Raw genomic sequence first — 19498 nt, forward strand, 5'->3', positions numbered from 1 at the left:
GAGTGTGGATATTTTATAGCAGCGACGTTGAAACAACTAAAATTCAACCAAGTCTTTTGTCTTTTTGAAGAATTCGATGTAAAATTCCTTTCTAGTATTTGACTCGATTCAATTGAGACATAATGAATGAGAATCACTCCTAGATTCTCTTTAAGTCAAAGGTAGCAGCAATATGACCATTGGAACTTCAAAACTTAATCAAATCTCTACTGGTTTTAGTAAAAAAGAAGATAACCAACCCACAAACAAACAAATTTATACAAATATTGAATCAAATTGAACAATTGATAGTTTTCAGTTAACATTTTCCATAATTTATAATGAGTCTCTAATTAAAAAAAATATACAAATTTCAATGAGACATTTATAGTATGATGTATAAATATCACTTGAACTTTTCAAGGAGACTTTCCAAATTATCTTTCTTTAATTGCTACTTGTAAAACTATTTATTCTCTAAAAATATTCATGTGTAATATTTATAACTTATTCATGTAGAGTATAGTTCTCATGAATTTTTAGCTCGACCAATAGATATCGTGAATATTATCATGCAATGAAATAATAATTTTGAATTGGTTATTCGAAACCAATAACATAAAGAATAAGATACCTAAGCATATAAATTTAATATACAAGAAGACTTGAAAATCAACCCATTAACTGTAAAAGTATTGAGTTTACTTTCTTCTTATCTAAACTTTACAATTTTATTGACTTTTATAATTTTTTTTTTCAAATCTTATAAATGATTTTAAATATTTTAATTTCTAAGTATATAAATCTATTAAAATCTGAAAATTGACAGCATAAAAACCTAAAATATTTTTATATTATTTCCTGAAAACCGACAAGATTTTTATACGAATTTAATTTTTTGGACAATGATGAACATTGTTTTAAACTTAATCGAATACATAATGCTAGAAAAATGTAATTAAACCAGAAAATAAAAGGAACAGCGTCATCTACTTTCTTATTCTGGAACAACCTCAACTCACCCCTTTCCTAGCTAAATTGCTCGCCACTCGTTTTATGCCTTCTCAATCTCATCATCGAATTCCACTCTTCCACCCTCTCAACAACACAGACTAACCAACACAAACAAACGCAACACAACACAACGCAACACAACGTTCCTTCAAAGCTTCAAAGCTTCAAAGCCTCACTTCTCACAAACTCTCCCTCCGATTCCCACCGCTCCCTTCTCCACGCGCGCCCCATGGGATGAACTTCAACGTCCGCCGCGATTCCGTTTCCCTTCAATGGAGTGGGACAGCAATTCCGATCTCAGCGGCGACGACGACGCCGTTTCCTATCTCCTCAACGACGACGATGACGACGTCGTCGGCCCCCTCCTCTTTCCCGTCCTCCAAACCGCTCCCTGCGGCTTCGTCGTCACCGACGCGCTTGAGCCCGACCACCCTATCATATACGTCAACGCCGTCTTCGAGATGGTCACCGGCTACCGCGCAGAAGAAGTGCTCGGTCGCAACTGGTTAGTGCCTCTCTCTCTCGAGATTTCTCCTCCTTAGGTTTAGGTTTTCGGTTTGCATTCGAAACCCTAGGAAATCGTTAGAACTTAAATGGATGGATGTTACGGTGGGGTGTAACGTGATGCTCGCCGTACTGAATGCTTGTAGTCGCTCGAATTTGGAATTGTGTTGTGCGTGTTTGGTTTTATGAAGGGGTTTTCATTTGTTTGTCGTGAAATGGTAATTTAATCATGGAGTGAACGTGTTTGTGTTTGTATTGTGTTGAGTGCTGCATTGCGTTGTTCTACAGTGAAGAACTGGTTCGGGTAAGGGATTGGGAAATTAAATTGGTATTGAAAGTGATGAGCTTCAAATTATATGGTCTCAATAAGAGAAGTCATTATACCACATATCATAGTTGTTAAAACATAAATCGACAATCAATTCAGGCTAGGGAACATGTGTTTTGGTTAATTTGCTATATGAGGAACAAAGTGTGTCAAACATTCCTAGGACCAGCCTAAAATTTATTATTCCTTTTCTTTAAGATTATAGTGTATAACATGAGTGTCTCCGATGCCGACTTTTCCAAATTTTTCTCAACATAAAGAGAGGTGTTTCCTTCTAAAATTTATCATGAAAAGAAAGTCTGGACATTTATTCTCTTGAAATTTTCTCCCTTTTTATGGGAAATAAATTCCACTGGAGAAAATAAAGAAGCACAACCTGAGGAAAGGTTGAAGAATAAGTGGTTCTCCAAAAAAGTGCCACTGCTGGTTTTATTTATTTTTATTTCCCGTAGTTTGAATTGGAGTTATTAGTGCTGGGATTCTGATTCTGTAGGATTGAAAGCATTCACTTAGCTAAGAATAGGAGTTAGTTGATTTTTACTGGAACTTCTCTCATATATAAAATTTTGTCTATAATTATTGATATAATCAGTCATATATTTTGTAGCAGTATCTTAAATGCATATGTTCAGGAATATGGTTATGCAATTTATTCTGATATATTACTTTGAATTGGGAAATTGAAACTGACTGCTGAAATGCCAGTTTTCTAGATGCTCTTATGCTATTGAGAATTGTTCTTGCTAAAGGCTTGTTTGATGCCACCGTTCTTTGATCGGATATGTTATATTGCTTAAGTAGGCTGTGATATGAAAAAAGTAGTTTGAATTGTATAAAACCTAAACAGCATGAAGGTAGCTGATATGGGATTTAGGTTGGAAAGAGAAAGAAACAGAAATAGAGAGAAAGAAAGAGGGGAAGAGGGATGAAGAACAGAACAGAGAGGATAGAGAAACTGAGAGATCAAAAGTCCTTTTATTATTATATCATTCCAATGGTTAAAATATACAACAATCATCTTCATTCATAGTCATCTTCTTCCCAACAAAAATCCTAATTAAGAGTATTGGACTAACTAACCAACTAACATTCTTTTCCTATTTATGTTTATATAAGAATTACCTCTCCTCTAAGAAAACGGGAGTCTTACCCTCAAGGGTCTTGAACTTCAAATGGGATGAAAAATCTGATCATGTATATGTAAATCTGATTCGTGAAGTGCTGAGTAAGTGTTACCTCTGTATATGGATGCGAAAGGGCCTTAAACAGGAGATACTTGTTCAAATTCGGGTCTGTGTTCAATTTCTATAGTTAAAGCTTTCAATGTCTTTTAAAGGTTTTATTAATTAGGATAATTGTTAGTCATGATCCTATTTATTAGGAATATCTTTGTAGCCTTGTAAAGGGTAGACCTGATTGGAATATAATCTTGAGAAATTATTTTCAGAAAAAAGCGCAATTATGGTTTAACAGATGGAACAAGAGGAACCAAAACTGGATTGGAGCCACAAATTTTGTCCAGTGTTATCGATAGCAAATAACAGAAAATATCGGGGACCCCAAAAATCCTTTGTGAAATTATAACAGAAACCTTAACGGGTTAGGGTGGAAGCATTGCAGTCAAAAGGAATACAAGTGCAATGTTAGCGACGAAAAAAGCGTCAGTGGTGGTGGATGGAAGTGTCAATGGTGGCTAGCAGCAGCATTAGTGGCAGTGGACGGCAACATCAGCGGCAAGCAGCAACAGGATTGAACAACAAAGAAAGAGAGGCTGCTCTAATATGGGCAGGGTATCAGGTTAAATTATAATGTTTGCATTGGGCCGAGTATGACCCAACTCCTTTTAGCAAAATTAACATTTGAGTTGATAACCCAACAAAAGAATAAGAAAAGAGAGAACATAAGGGTTTCTCTCATGTGCCGCTGCACATTGATGCACATCTGGTACATGACCAAGGAGAACCTTATTTTGATCCTGGGAGATACAAAAGGTTAGTTGGTAAGTTAAATTACCTCACTGTGACCCCTCCTGACAATGCCTTTACAGTGAGCATAGTAAATCAATTTTTAAATTCTCTTTGTCAATACCTTTGGGATGTAGTCGTACAAATCTTAAAGTATATTAAGAAGGCTTTTGGAAAACACCTTATTTATGAAGATAAGGGAAATACTTAAATTGTTGGTATTCTAATGCTGACTGGGTAGGGTCACTAAGTGATAGACGTTCCACTACAAGGCATTGTGTTCTAGTTGGAGATAATTAAATATCGTGGAAAGTAAGAAACAAAATGTTGTGGCAAGGTCAAGTGCAAAAGCAAAAGACAAGGCAATGACACTAGTAATTTGTGAGGCTTATATGGTAAAACAACTCTTCAAAGAAAATTCGCAAATGCACCTAATCTTGTCAAAGACATTTACACATTTCCTCTAATCTTTTCTTTCATGAGATGACCAAACATATTGAGGTGGATTGTCATTTCATAAGAAAATATTTGGAGTCTGGAGCCATCACCACTAGATCTGTCAACTCTAATAAACATTTGGCTGACATTCACCAAATCTCTTAGAGGACTGAGGATTGATTATATTTGCAATAAGCTGAGCAGATACGACCTATATTCTCCAGTTTGAGGGGAAGTGTTATAATTATTGAAATAATGAGCTGATTCTATACAATAAGGAATATTGTTATAATTATAGAAATAATGAGCTGATCCTATATAATAAGGAATATTGTTATAACTATAATAGAAATAAGGTGTTTATCCTATGTAACAAGGAAGATGTAGATTATGTGTTATTAGGAATATTTGTATTTATCCCCATATCATTTTTCTCAATACAAGCCTTCTCTATTTATTGTATTGATTTTTTTTTCTCAATATGAATATAGCATCTGTGTGTTGTCTCAGAAAGACACTATTTCAGCTCAATGTTCCTTTCATCCCTAGACTTTAACAATCTCCATTGTAATTTCTACTTCTGTATAGGATGGTGTCTTATCCACACTTGTTTCCCTCATTTCTCTCTTTGAAGTGTTTTTAGCTAAAATTGTCAAAATTGGAGGCCTTTCATGGCTTTGGTTTCCCAACTTCCAGTGCCCAGTGCTTATAGCAATGGTAGCTTAAATATGTTATTAATGTTAAAGATCAAATGCTTTTGGAAGTTAAAATTTGTGAAATATGCAGTTTATATCATTATGAATTGCTTATCTTCCTATCTAGTATACTGTTATGATGCTTGCTTACCTATATATAGTAGAAGATCTTTTTGCTCGACACATTATAGAATAAGTTTTTTTCGAGATAAATGAAAGATTTATCATGTATTATACCAAGTATTATAAATTTCTGTTAAATTATTTCAGCAGCATTTGTAAGAGTAAATTGGACAATTATATTCATTGTCACTTCTAGAGTGAATTCTTTCTGTCTTTAATTTTTTTGTTTGACATTTTGATGTTGACAGCCACTTGTCAATAGTTGTTTTAGATGTGGGAAGTGTGTGTTGATCAACGAACATTGTTATTTCCAATGAGGTAGTGTAGGACAGAAGTGTCTCCGTTTGAGCTTATATGACTGGCTAACTCCTAGAGAATCTAGAGTGCTTGATAGGCTTAATGATGAGTAGGAAAGCACTTAAATTTGATGCTTTGATGGCTTAGTTTGAAAATGGAAACGGTTTATGTAAGGATGGATTACTAGTCTAGACTCTGAACCGACTTCTGGTCTGGTCAGGTGAGAGCAGTTATGCAAATATAGCTTTATGGTATAATGATAATTATGATAAATTGCTAGAAGAGCGTATTTTGGCTTTTTATTTTAGAATTTCTTTCAATGCGCGATTTGGGGGCTAGGCTTCAAGATAACAGAAGTCATATTAGAGTTTTGCTAAGAATGTTAGTTTAGGTATTGCATGATGTGTTTGATTGTGTGAATTGCAAATATCGGTTCTAAAGGATATATTATGGTGTCTTTTGCTTTTTAGTGTTTTTATTGTAACAAGGATGTGGATATCTACTGTTGGGTTTATCTTGTCTTATGCTTTATCATTAAGGTGAATCTCAAGATTCAAAGCTAAGAAATGGATGTAGTTTCTCGATAGTAATTATTGGGAGATTGATTTGCACACCCTTATTGTCCCAGCAAGTATTGTTTGTTGTGTTTTTATAGACATGCTAAGGCTAAGCTGGGGTGTTAAAAAAATCTCTTTATTGACTCTACTCTGGGCACTTAATTCCCATTTGGATTGGCATCTCGTGTTGACAGACTTGGCTTATAACCTGTATCTTTATTGTATTAAATTTGAAGCAATTTTCTTGAGGAACTAGAATGAGTAAGTGCACTACACAGGGAGAAAAAGATCATGCAATATAAGCAAATAAGCAATAAATGCTGGCCCTTTATGACATGTCTTTGCTGAGTCTCTACTGCTAAGTTTTCTAATTCAATGTGGCTTTGTTCTAATAATTTAAAGTATTTTGCAGCCGATTCTTGCAGTGTCGAGGTCCATTTGCTAAGAGAAGGCATCCATTGGTGGACTCGATTGTTGTTTCAGAGATTAGAAGATGCCTTGATGAAGGGGTTGAATTCCAAGGTGAGTTGCTGAACTTTAGGAAAGATGGATCTCCACTTATGAACAAATTGCGTCTGACGCCTATATATGGAGATGATGAGATAACTCATGTCATTGGAATCCAGTTCTTCACAGAAGCAAACATTGATCTTGGTCCCCTTCCGGGTTCTACGCTTAAGGAATCTACCAAATCATCAGATCGATTTCATTCTGTGCTTTCCTCATTAAGTCCTCTTCCAGTAGGGGACCGTAATGTTACTCGTGGACTTTGTGGGATATTGCAAATAAGTGACGAGGTATTGTCTCTCAAGATACTTGCTCTCTTAACTCCAAGAGATATTGCATCAGTTGGCTCTGTTTGTAGGCGATTGTATGAGCTAACAAAAAATGAAGATCTTTGGAGAATGGTGTGTCAAAATGCATGGGGCAGTGGGACTACACGTGTTTTAGAGACCGTGCCCGGTGCAAGGAGACTTGGATGGGGTCGGCTGGCAAGAGAACTGACCACTCTTGAAGCAGCAGCATGGAGAAAAATGACTGTTGGAGGTGCTGTTGAACCTTCAAGATGTAATTTTAGTGCTTGTGCTGTTGGTAATAGAGTTGTCCTATTTGGTGGTGAAGGGGTTAACATGCAACCTATGAATGATACCTTTGTACTGGATCTCAATTCTAGTAATCCTGAGTGGCAACATGTCCAGGTGAGTTCTCCTCCCCCTGGTCGGTGGGGCCACACACTTTCTTGTGTTAATGGTTCTCGTTTGGTTGTATTTGGAGGCTGTGGAAGGCAGGGCTTGCTCAATGATGTGTTTGTTCTGGACCTGGATGCAAAGCCTCCAACATGGCGTGAAATCTCTGGACTGGCACCTCCACTTCCGAGATCTTGGCATAGCTCCTGTACACTTGATGGTACTAAGCTTATAGTTTCTGGTGGCTGCGCTGATTCTGGTGTACTCTTGAGTGATACTTTCCTCCTTGATCTCTCGATGGAGAAACCTGTCTGGAGAGAGATACCAGTAGCCTGGACTCCACCTTCACGTTTGGGTCACACACTGTCCGTTTATGGTGGTAGGAAAATACTGATGTTTGGGGGTCTGGCCAAGAGTGGGCCCTTGCGTTTTCGCTCTAGTGATGTATTCACTATGGATTTAAGTGAAGAGGAGCCATGTTGGAGGTGTGTAACGGGGAGTGGAATGCCAGGTGCTGGAAATCCAGGAGGCATAGCTCCTCCTCCTAGACTTGATCATGTGGCTGTGAGCCTTCCAGGTGGGAGAATTCTGATATTTGGTGGGTCTGTTGCAGGCCTTCATTCTGCTTCCCAGCTTTACATACTAGACCCGACTGATGAGAAGCCTACATGGAGAATCCTGAATGTACCCGGACGCCCTCCAAGATTTGCTTGGGGACATAGTACATGTGTTGTTGGAGGGACAAGAGCTATTGTACTAGGTGGTCAAACTGGGGAGGAATGGATGCTAAGTGAGCTCCATGAACTTTCCTTGGCTAGTTCTGTCATCTAAATTCAGTTAATAAACGGGCATGCTGCTGTGAGGGGAATGCTAAAATCTTGAAATCATTTAAAGGCGGAAAATGTTTGTGTTGGTCACTGAAAACTCTTGACAAGCACTGCTCTGGTCAGAACATGTGTATTAAGTTGTTTCTACATCGCATTTTATTTTATGGTTGGTTCTGGCTTGAGAACTTTTCAATGAGTGACACGATACCATATTTGGTTTTTTTGAGGTTGTGTGAGACTTTGCCCTTCAGTATGCACAATGATTATTCTTCCTGAATAGATTGTTAGTGTCTGATTACAAGTAGGTAATATATTAGGTTGTAGCTCTCTTGATTTTCCCATCTGTTGCTATGTTCAAAGTATGTAATTTGAACCATGACAAAGGATAGAAAAAAAAAGAAATGTCATGTTTATAGTAATATAATTAGGTCTGTGTATGTAATGGAAGTTTCTACTTCTGTTTTATGCTTTTGAACAGGTCTGCTGACATGGTCATAATTTGTTGTAATGGTCTGTGACACTGCAAACAGGTGTATAAGGTAGGGAACCCTGCAGTTTGTACTTATTTTCCTTTGTCGTGATAATATGGAGTATGGTAACAGTTGTATGCTGTATTATTTTTCTTCTCGTATGTTCTACAAAACTATTGTGTCTTTGATGCTGCTGCTAGTGAACCAAACAAATCTCAATATTTTTTAGGTTAACGATCTTTACTTAGATGAGTTAAAATTAGTAAGCATTGTTCACACTAAGGATTTATTTGGTTCATATTTTTGTCACATAAATCATGTTACAGTAATCGCTTGCTTGTCCTTGGGCCTGGTACTGAGTTCCCCCTACCATTTTTGTAAATAATAGCTAGCTCTTCCTTACACCATTCCATTCTTTTTGCATTGAATTTTCTTCAAAACAAAAAGGTTCATGAACCACATAGCTGTATTTTTCACAAATTTCAACCGAAGACCTGGTTTTAAGCATTGGAGAATCAGATTTAGCAATCTGATTTTCATTTCTTTGGAGTTTGTTGTTTTTATAGACTTTATACTTCTTTGAATTTGATTATTTTCCCAATATCAATGTGTATTCTCATCAAATTAAATATCCATGTTGATCACAATCTACTTTGACTTGAGATTGTACAGTTTATAAGCTATGGAGCTTGCAACATAGTCTTGGAAAGTTCTAATTTCAGTTGTCATCTAATGTGGATCTTTTAGCTACTTCAACATGAACATAGCAGATCGATAAAAAAAAATCGTTTTGCAATGGCATTCATCTCATGTTGTATACTGTCCCTCTCTTCATGATTTGGTCTTGAAGGGTCCTCCTTCATCTTTGAAGGATCCTCTTTTACAGTCTCATCGAAACTCCTCAAAGGGTCAACCTCATAGAAAACTTTACCTCTCTCCATAGGTTGTCTTGGAATAGTCTTACTTCGACCAATTGGATCATATAACTCATGCAAGAACACAGAAACATAAGAATATGCCAATACCCATATTTGAACCAATAATAGAATCAACACAAGTAAACCATAAAAATGATATATTAATTCATCAGTATATTTTGTAAAATATACTTAGATTTGTACCGACCAGTACTCGGACGTAGTTGATTGCTAGTGGGCGCGGGACCACGTAAGTTGGGTCCCACAAGCAGTAGGGGCTAGTGCCTAGTCAGACATCAGTCATGTGAGGTGGGTCCCACTAGCGGAAGGCCTAGAGTGTCACGTAGACAGTGTGAGGTGGGTCCCACTAGCGGAAGGCCTAGAGTGTCACGTAGACAGTACGCCCAAGGGTTCGAGGAGTGGTCAGACATCGGTCATCAGGACTACTGACCTTGGACCTCGGCAAGTCGAATAGCAGAGCTGGATCACGAGAGGTGGATCCCAGACCACTCACCAGTTATCAGTTAGGGAGAAGCTTAGGTCACGAGAGTTCATGCGTGTGGTGTGTATGACACACTCAGGCGTAACACAAGTAAAAAGTCACTGGAAAAGATACAACTTGAGAAAGTCACGCTGCATGCATGACACGTGAAGGTTAGAGCGCTCCCAGGGCGGGTGACGCCAGAGATCAGGTGCACGAGGTGGCATCCAGGTTGTCATCCTGTTAGAGGTTGCACTATAGTTAGGGAGCCCTACGTGCTAGGTTGTCCTAAGAGTGAGTAATAGTGGTGTTGGGGCCCACCCTCAGAAAGCCTATTTTGGGTAGTGGAAACAGTAGAAACCTTAGACTATATAAAGGAAAGTAACAAACCTAGTAAGGTATGCTATTCATTTGCGCCGCTTCACACAGTTTACACAGAGCTTTTACGCTTAACAATTTTGGTGTTTCCTAGCCCTAAGATTGACTTGAGCGTCGAAGTGCAAACGGCCTCTAGGGCGCCCTTTGTCTTTGTGATTTCAGGTGTTTGATCAAAAGAAAGGCACGAACGAAGGCACAGAGAATCGGGCGTGGGAGTATCGTGAGTTGTACGAAGACCCTTAAGTCAACCGACAGGAACAAGATTCACAAAAGGAACAAAAAAATTACCAGAACACATCGATCAAATAACATGAATAGCTATGAAACTCATTTTTAGTCTTAACATCTCTCAGCATCCTTTAAACTCAATCTTTTATATGCATGGTCTCTAACTCAATCTTTTATATGCATGGTCTCTGAAGATTTTTTTTCTAAGTGGATATCTAGCTAGCTAGTTTCGAAGTACTATGCCACAATTTGTTTTTGTTTTCATCATTTTTTCATTGTTAAAAATTTTATAGGTTTTAACCTAACCATATCATTAAAAATTGAACCAACTTAACAAAACTGGTATCTAAATGGTTGAACCTAAACATTTGCCAAAAATACCAATCATAAAATTTTTAAATACACAGTGAAGAAATTTTTGTGTACTTGTTTACTCTAAAAGCATATAAACGTTTTAAGAAAATTATATTTGCTTTTTACGCATCTGAGTCTGTATTAAGAGGAAGAAAAATGAGTATTCTACCAAATAATAATTTTTAAATGAAAATTCTGTTTGGTGGGTGTCCTGTCTCGAATCGGGTAGGTATTTGACCGAGCTCACTAAAGACCCATATGGGGAAAATGACGATGTGAGAAACCGAATGAACAGGTCCAAAAACACGACCTGTTTTGGCCTTGGCCCAATATCACGCGATGCTAGCAAGGAACGAATTTCATTAAAGAAAAGTATAATGTTTTTCTGCACAGACATATTCCCGATTGTGTAATAAATATAAATGCTCATATCCCCGATAACGTAATAAATGTTATCCTTATTATCTCTGATAAAGCAGATTTATATCTAGATTTTATAGAGAGTTACCGAGAAATGACACATTAATGCCTGGAAAGACCCAGGTCTGAAATCCAAGCCCGTAGACGCTTATAAGTAGACGACCACCCACAAGGAGTATCTCAACTTGCATCTTTGTCGTATGTTTTATCATACAACTTATATTTAGTGCTTTCACTGACTTGAGCGTCAGAGTGCAATCGTAGGTGGAGCCCTCCTCATCCCCAGGAGATCGGTTTGCTGAAGTCCAGAGGCCATTCACCAAGCGCCTCATCCATTAGGCGACTGAACAACAGAAGGAAATTCGAAGAGAGCTCATCCTTACTCCGACCGACGTCGAGCCGGCGAGAACAGTGAGATTGAGTGTTTTCCTTACAGAATAAAAAAAGCAAAATTTGTAATTCTATTTTCATAGTAGAAAATTTTTTTGGACTAGGTCCCATGGATTTTACTTCTCATGTTGAGGAAGTTTTCGGTGTCATTTTCTCTTTTGCTCTATTTTCTATTATCTGCTTATTGCTTTCGCAAGTTTCCATTTTGTATCTACACCACCAAAGAGGGAGAATTAGTTCTGATTTTTCCAACAATGGTGTCAGAGCTTGGTTTTTTTTTTATACAAGATGAAATAAGTCATTACTCATGAGAGCTGGTCCGACATGTTGACAAAGTCAATGTTATGTTAAGGAGTAACAGACGGTTGCAGGGGAGTTGAATTATTAATAACCTTCAATTAAGTCGGGAAGGGGGAGAATTGTTGGGAATCCCTCCTTAATTTAATGGGAGACCATGACTGGTAATTGATCCATTGAATATATTTAATGATGACCATTTCAAAAGTCTTGAAATTGTAACTCTCTCTGAAAAATGTGATGAGCATTACTTATTCACTATCTTTCTGTGATAAGCCTTTCTCTCATTCTCTATATAAAGAAAATTTCTGAGGAAGAGAAATGCAAGCAAGTAGGAAGAACACCATAGAGAAAATTGAGAGAATAGATATCCATTGTGATGCTGAGATTAGAAATCCTAGTGAGATGCTAGAGAGACTTTGTATTCTATCCTTCTTGGGTGAGATTAAAGAGTAAATGAGAGAATAGATAACCAATATAATGGTGAGATTATAAATCCTAGTGTGATGATAAAGAGACGTTATATTTCATCCTTGTTGGATAAGATTGAGTGTTATTCCCACAGAGTGAGAGACTATTTTCATATTAGAGATATTTTCTGGACTAGGTCTCTCGGGTTTTACTTCTTATGTTGATGAAGTTTTCTCATGTTAAAAATTCTTGATGTCTTTTCTCTCTTGTTTTATTATCTATTATCTGCTTATTGCTCTTGCAAGTGTCTAATTTGTATCTAAACCAAAGAGGGAGAATTAGTTCTGATTTTTCCAACAACCTTCCATCTTGTATTAGAACCAAGGGGAAAATTAGTTATGATTTTCCAACAAATTCTCACTCACTTCATTAGTCACTCTCAAGCCAATTATAATTTATCATATATTAATGTTAATATGTCGTTATTACGTGAAGTAGATCCTCAAACATCAAATGAATATTACACAGTATCATGTATAAGAAGAGAAGATAGCCTAGGATAATGGTATACTAAGAAATTGGATTTTGTCTTACCCAGATTTTGTTTGTACTATAATTTTTGTACAAAGTTGATTCTATAAAGCCTTAGTATTCGCCAATCAACAGTCAACTCTAACTTCCTGGATCATAATTTATTAGTGTCTATTTGATAAGGTCAAAATTAAATACAGTTTGGTGCAGTTCATACTTTAAAACTACTACTGTTAATTTACTTTTTCCATCAATTAGAGTAGGCTTAATCCATTCTATTGTGTTTTATTTTTTAATTTTAATTTAAGTTTACGTTTATATAATTCATTATATTTTTTTAAAACCCTCGAAGGGAGTTATACTTCGGATATGGAATATGACAAATCTTAAATTTTATTTCAGTTGAGATATTTTATTAATGTTTATGAACGATGCAAATAATTAAGGAGACATGTTTTTTTTATGAGGGTTTTTTAACAAGGTTACTCAGTGAAAAATGTATTAGAATTGTTTGTTAGCACACGATGAGACGATTGGTGAATTTATTCGAATAAGTGTCATGTGTATAACTTATCCAAGTAACTAATTAAATACTAATTTAAAAATTATTTATTAATAATAAAAATTAATTTGGATATAAATAATTTTTTATCGTATAAAATAATATATAATTTAGTTAACATAGTGATTAATTATTTTTATCTTTAAAATTAATTTTTATTTAATGATTTTTTTTAATACCTCATCCGTTATTTGTTCTGCTGGAAATGAACATATTCGAAATATTCTCCCCATCTCGCATGAGGAAGATGATAGAAGCAACAAGTAGAGGAAAGAATGACAACAACAACATGTTGGCATGGCATTGACATTGGCAATGCAACAAGAAGAACTTGGAGATGATGATGACGTCAAAAGAAGAGACAAAAAGTACTAGCAATATAAACAGGTCCTGCAAAAAATTATATTTAATTACTATTTTAGGTTATTCATATTTTTCGTGAAAAAGATGCGTGATAAATTGGATAATTTAAAATTTATAAAAAATCTTTTCATTGGAATGATAGATTTTCATCTAGTCTGTTATTAGAATTTTTTATTAATAAATATAATCTACCTATGTATGAATTTTGTTAACATAAATTTTGGTATAGTTCTTCTATATTTATATTTATATATATATATATATATTAGAAATTATTTATTAATAATAGAAACTATTTTAGATATAAATAATTTTTTAATTTTTAAAATAATATTTAATTTAGTTAATTTAGTGATTAACTATTTTTATATCTAATTTTGGTTATTATTTAATAAATTTTTTGTAGTGATATATTTAATTTATAACATTTTTCTTGAGGTCAGCTTATCATATGTAATAATTTTTTAAAATAGTAAAAGAAAAAATATATAATATGCAATGTCAGCTTCACTGCCATTAATGTAAATATGATGTAATTTTCTTCATATAAAAAATAAAATTCAGGTGACATGCATCCGTTATTAATTTTTGAAAGTTAATTGTCTTATAGTGGATAAATGCATGTATATTTTGTATAAATTTAAGAACTATGTTTCTTTCCTTCACACAATTCCTCCACATCACTTTAGCAGTTTGAATTGTTAATCTTGTCTAATGTCAAGTGCTGCAGCAATTGGGGCAACAGTGGTTGTTGGTAAGATTTTATAACCTGTGCTATTTTTTTTCAACCAATTCAATTCTGTTCAGTGGTTTTTGATGTTTTGTTTTGTCACAAGATTTCTAATTATACATTAATATTTTGCAGTGGGGATTTTCTTGAAGATAGGTATTTTGATTTGTGTGTGCAGAAAAAGAAATCAGAAGAATGATAGATCAGTAGTTTCAGGTTCAAAATTTCTGACTCGGACTATGGATAAATTTCTCAATGACATGGAAAGGGAGAAACCAATCAGATTCACTGGTCAACAACTAAGGATTGCCACTGACAACTACTCTCACTTGTTGGGATCAGGAGGTTTTGGAACAGTTTATAAGGGAATTTTTAGCAATGGGACCATTGTTGCTGTGAAGGTTCTTCGAGGGAATTCAGACAAGAAAATCGAGGAGCAGTTTATGGCAGAAGTGGGTACCATTGGCAGAATTCATCATTTTAATCTTGTTAGACTCTATGGATTTTGCTTTGAAGAAAAGCTGATAGCACTGGTGTATGAGTACATGAGTAATGGCTCTCTTGATAGGTATTTGTTCCATGAAAAGAAGACCATAGGATATGAAAAGCTTCATGAGATTGCAGTGGGAACAGCTAGAAGCATTGCTTATTTGCATGAGGAGTGCCAACACAGAATAATCCATTACGACATAAAACCAGGAAACATTCTCTTGGACAGGAATTACAATCCTAAAGTTGCTGATTTCGGTTTAGCCAAACTTTGCAACAGGGACAATACTCACATAACCATGACTGGAGGCAGGGGAACTCCAGGTTATGCAGCACCTGAGCTTTGGATGCCCTTTCCCATAACTCCCAAGTGTGATGTTTATAGTTTTGGCATGCTGCTATTTGAAATCGTAGGCAGAAGAAGAAACATTGATATCAAACTTGCTGGAAGCCAAGAGTGGTTTCCAATATGGGTTTGGGAAAAATTTGATTCTGCACAACTGGGGGAGTTGATGATAGTGTGTGGGATAGAGGAGGAGAAAGCTAAGGAGATTGCAGAAAGAATGATTAAGATAGCTTTTTGGTGTGTTCAGTATAGGCCAGAATTAAGGCCTATAATGAGTGTTGTGGTGAAAATGCTGGAAGGTTCAGTGGAAATTCCAGGACCTGACAACCCGTTTCAGCACTTCATGGGTGGGGTTACCATTGCTCATCCAGTACCAGTGTCACAAACCTATAATACAAGTTTTTCATCTGGTTCTTCTGTTATGGTAACAAACTCCAGCATTGGATGTGGTACTCCTATTATGAGGAAGTACGACATTGAATTAGCCTCTACCAATGAGTGATGGAGATATCACGAAGTGGACTTTAGGCCTAACTCAATCCCATAAAACCGGCTCATGAGGTTGAGGTTTACACCCACTTATATACAATGAAAAGATTCTTATCTCTAGTCGATGTGGGATCTCCAACAGGAGATTATAGCTAGTTGATGAAATAAGTTGTAAAATAGTTTTCTTGTGCTAATTAGATTCAAATGTATCCATGTATGTATGTGTGCTTTTTCTTTTCATTTTCTTTTTTGCCTCTAAACGATTTGGAATTGAAAAATTGTATATTGAGGGAAGGAATAGTATATCTTGCCTCTAAACACGTTTTGAAGACAAGAAATTTAAATCATAAAGCTTCCTATTGATTCTTGTTTTTTATAATACGCAAGAAATGGTAAGGAGTTTCTCAGGAAAGTGGGTTGCAAACAGATGAAGTAGATTTTTCCAACAGATTGATGTTAAATAAGAAACTAGGAAGAAAAACTCTCTTATTGGTCGTTGTCATGTTTTTGGTTTCTCCGTCATGGAGTTCCTTGTCAATTACTCCATCGAATAGATAACAAAAAGTGGTTTACTCTATACATGACATGAACTTCCTCAGACTTTGACTTTTTATATTTAATCAACAATACCCTAGGAGGATGGTACTAGGAACATGGAAATGCTAAACTTAGTATTTGTCGTTATTGAACTCAAATATTTGTTTTGAGCCGGCTTGTAGGATTGGTAGCCAGTTTATTCAATCAAGAATACTGGGGCCCCCTGTAATGAAGAATGATAACAATCATTTGATATTTGGAACTTGAAACTTCCAAAGATGCATATATTCATTTTCAAATTTGATTTTGGATATAAATCCTCATCGATCCCTTATATCCACTACCTAATTTTGAATTCTTCTCAACGAATAATGTCAAGGATGGACACTGGGGGTCTCATAGTCATAGCTGGTAGGATTTATTTAGTGTTGCTTTTGAGTGTTGGTTTTTTTTAGTTGATAGGTTTGATGTTGGCTGTTGTGTTCTTTGTCGTTGTTAGGTGTCTTTGGTTTTTGTTTTGTTATCGATATGTTATCGTTCTGTATAAAGGTTGGATCATCTCGATTCACATTTATTTGAACTTAAAAGAAAAATGTATGTTTGTATGTATATTGTTCTTCTTGTTCTAGTATGTAGGCTTTTAATTGTTTTTCACTAAATTTCTGACGTGTTGGTGTTGCAGTTCTGTTAGTGTGGTTCGTGATTCTCTGCCTGTTTTGTTTCTGTAAAGCATCGAAAAGAGAAACTGATGGGTTGTCAGAAAGGAATTTTGTCCACATTGACAATATTTTGAGGAACATGGAAAGAGAAAAGCCAATGAGGTTTACTGGGGAGCTGCTTAGGATTGCAACAGATAATTACTCTGTATCGTTGGGGTCAGGAGGTTTTGGAGAAGTTTACAAAGGAAGTTTAAGTGATGGAACAACTGTGGCTGTGAAGGTTCTACGAGCAAATTCTTACAAGAGAATTGAGGAACAGTTCATGGCAGAAGTGGGTACAATTGGAAAAGTTCATCATTTCAACCTAGTAAAGTTGTATGGATTTTGCTTTGAAAAAGAGCTGAGAGCACTGGTTTATGAGTACATGAAGAATGGATCTCTTGACAAGTATCTGTTTCATGAAAACAAGACCCTTGGATATGAAAAGCTTCATGAGATTGCAGTTGGAACAGCCAGAGGAATTTCATACTTGCATGAAGATTGTGAACAAAGAATAGTCCACTGTGACATCAAACCAGGAAATATTCTCTTGGACAACAACTTCAATCCTAAAGTTGCTGATTTTGGATTAGCTAAACTCTGCAACAGGGACCATTCTCATATAACCATGACAGGAGGTAGGGGGACTCCTGGTTATGCTGCACCTGAGCTTTGGATGCCATTTCCTGTGACTCACAAGTGTGATGTTTACAGCTTTGGAATGCTGTTATTTGAAATCATAGGAAGGAGAAGAAACCTTGACATTAACCTTCCCCAAAGTGAAGAGTGGTTTCCAGTATGGGCTTGGAAAAGATTTGATGGTGGAGAATTGGAAGTGTTGATAAATGCTTGTAAGATTGAGGAGAGGTATATGAAAATGGCTGAAAGAATGGTGAAGGTAGCTTTGTCTTGTGTTCAATATAGGCCAGAATCAAGGCCAATTATGAGTGATGTGGTGAAAATGTTGGAAGGTTCAGTAGAAATTTCTAAACCCTCTAACCCATTTCAGCATATCATAGGTGGAACTTTCCAGACTCATTCTGTCCATGCATCCCAAACTGATGTTAATACAAGTATCAATTCCAGCTCTTCTTTTAAGGTAATCCAAAATCTTTAGTATTAGTTTGATGGTTCGTAGAGTCTGAAGTTTGTATATAGATCAGGTGTTGAACAGATTGACCTTGACTACTTTTCGTATAAAGATTGAAACAATCTCTAAAATATTTTATTCTAGTTTATTTATTTTTTTATGGATAAAAAAAACCAACCAGGCATTGTTTATGACATTCATCATCAGGGGAATGAGGACATTGAATTGGCATTTAACAGAATGGAACTTCTGCATTTCTTCAGTAACTGATCACATACTTCTTTTTCTAATATGGTATATGTTTAATTGTCCTTTTGATTTTGTTTTTAGTCATAATATAATAGAACACAAGCATGAGGCTGCATATCTCCCACAATCCAAAGAACCGAATTGTGTCACAAGTGGCAAGATTATCTTCAGCTCCATTTTTTTTATGAGCAAAAAAATTGTATTAAAGAAACCATTTTTGGAATGTTTGAACCATGTATATAAACTGTTTACTACTGATAACCATGATTGGAGAAAGGGAACTCCTGGTTCATCAAATGTCACATTATTATTTTGGTTATTATTCAAACTCCTGATGTAGAATTAAATGAAGGGTTATTTTATCTTAAAGTGACTTACATTACTAATTATGATGTAATAATGTTGGAAGGGGCACAATAGCATCAATTGGAAGAAAGTTTAGCCAAATAATGTTGTAATATTTGTATATATATGGCAGCGTTAGGGCATCAACCTACAAGGAACAATTTTTCTTAATGTCCTACTTTGTAACACTCACTAACTACAATACTTTGATTGATTCATGATATGATGGCATTGTTTAATTAAAATTTGCTTATATAAATAAATAATAACAAGATAAATGATTATAGAAATTCAAGTAATAAAATCAGAATGAAAGTTAATCTTTTTCACTCTTCTAAATTATAGACAAATAAAAACATAATATTTTGAATTAATTAATATTGACAAGAAAAATAATTATTTATATTGATTTCTTTAATATGAAATTATTAAGTTCATCTCTTAAATATTGATTCCTCAACTATTTAACCAACTTCTTATCATTAAGAAAAGATGTTATAAAGCATTTGATATATTAAAATTTATTCTTATATATCAAATATTTTCATTTAGGTCAGATTCTCATAAGTACTTTCCAGTCAAATCCAAGGATCTAATTCAAGATTAAATATTACCATAATTCATCATAGTTTGAAACAATCCCAAAAGAAAAGAAATTAGTCATTCGTGATAACCATTACAAGCCTAAACATGAGTCCTTCTTGCCTCTAGATCATTCTCGGTTGGGCGAGATTGACTCGTCTCGATGAATCTTGAGCGAATTTGAGTTGGCTTGAACGAGTTTGAGTGAGTCTTGGATGTCCAAGCCTT

General features: G+C 35.5%; 3 protein-coding genes across 4 annotated transcripts; all 3 read left to right on the plus strand.

Moving 5' to 3' along the window:
- The first annotated feature begins 926 nt into the window (after positions 1 to 926).
- On the plus strand, positions 927 to 8530 carry LOC137820095 (adagio protein 1). 2 transcript variants are annotated; one of them, XM_068623900.2, is made up of 3 exons: positions 979 to 1498; positions 6312 to 6421; positions 6526 to 8530. In XM_068623900.2, exons 1-3 carry the CDS (start codon positions 1228 to 1230, stop codon positions 7915 to 7917), a joined length of 1773 nt encoding a protein of 590 aa, XP_068480001.2. In that variant the 5' UTR covers positions 979 to 1227; the 3' UTR covers positions 7918 to 8530. The 2 variants fall into 2 exon arrangements, with proteins under 2 accessions (XP_068480000.2, XP_068480001.2); XM_068623899.2 differs by having other exon boundaries at positions 927 to 1498; positions 6312 to 8530.
- A 5859-nt stretch (positions 8531 to 14389) lies between these two features.
- LOC137821510 (G-type lectin S-receptor-like serine/threonine-protein kinase At1g34300) lies at positions 14390 to 16249 on the plus strand. Its single transcript, XM_068626135.2, has 2 exons — positions 14390 to 14469; positions 14581 to 16249. Exons 1-2 carry the CDS (start codon positions 14430 to 14432, stop codon positions 15780 to 15782), a joined length of 1242 nt encoding a protein of 413 aa, XP_068482236.1. The 5' UTR covers positions 14390 to 14429; the 3' UTR covers positions 15783 to 16249.
- Positions 16250 to 16994: 745 nt separating this feature from the next.
- LOC137822448 (G-type lectin S-receptor-like serine/threonine-protein kinase At5g24080) lies at positions 16995 to 18634 on the plus strand. The gene has a single exon (XM_068627335.2). The coding sequence runs from the start codon at positions 17105 to 17107 to the stop codon at positions 18119 to 18121; it is 1017 nt and encodes a 338-aa protein (XP_068483436.1). The 5' UTR covers positions 16995 to 17104; the 3' UTR covers positions 18122 to 18634.
- The last annotated feature ends 864 nt before the right edge of the window (positions 18635 to 19498 follow it).

This window comes from Phaseolus vulgaris, chromosome 9, assembly GCF_051622355.1.
Source record: "Phaseolus vulgaris cultivar YP4 chromosome 9, ASM5162235v1, whole genome shotgun sequence".
NCBI lineage: Eukaryota > Viridiplantae > Streptophyta > Magnoliopsida > Fabales > Fabaceae > Phaseolus > Phaseolus vulgaris.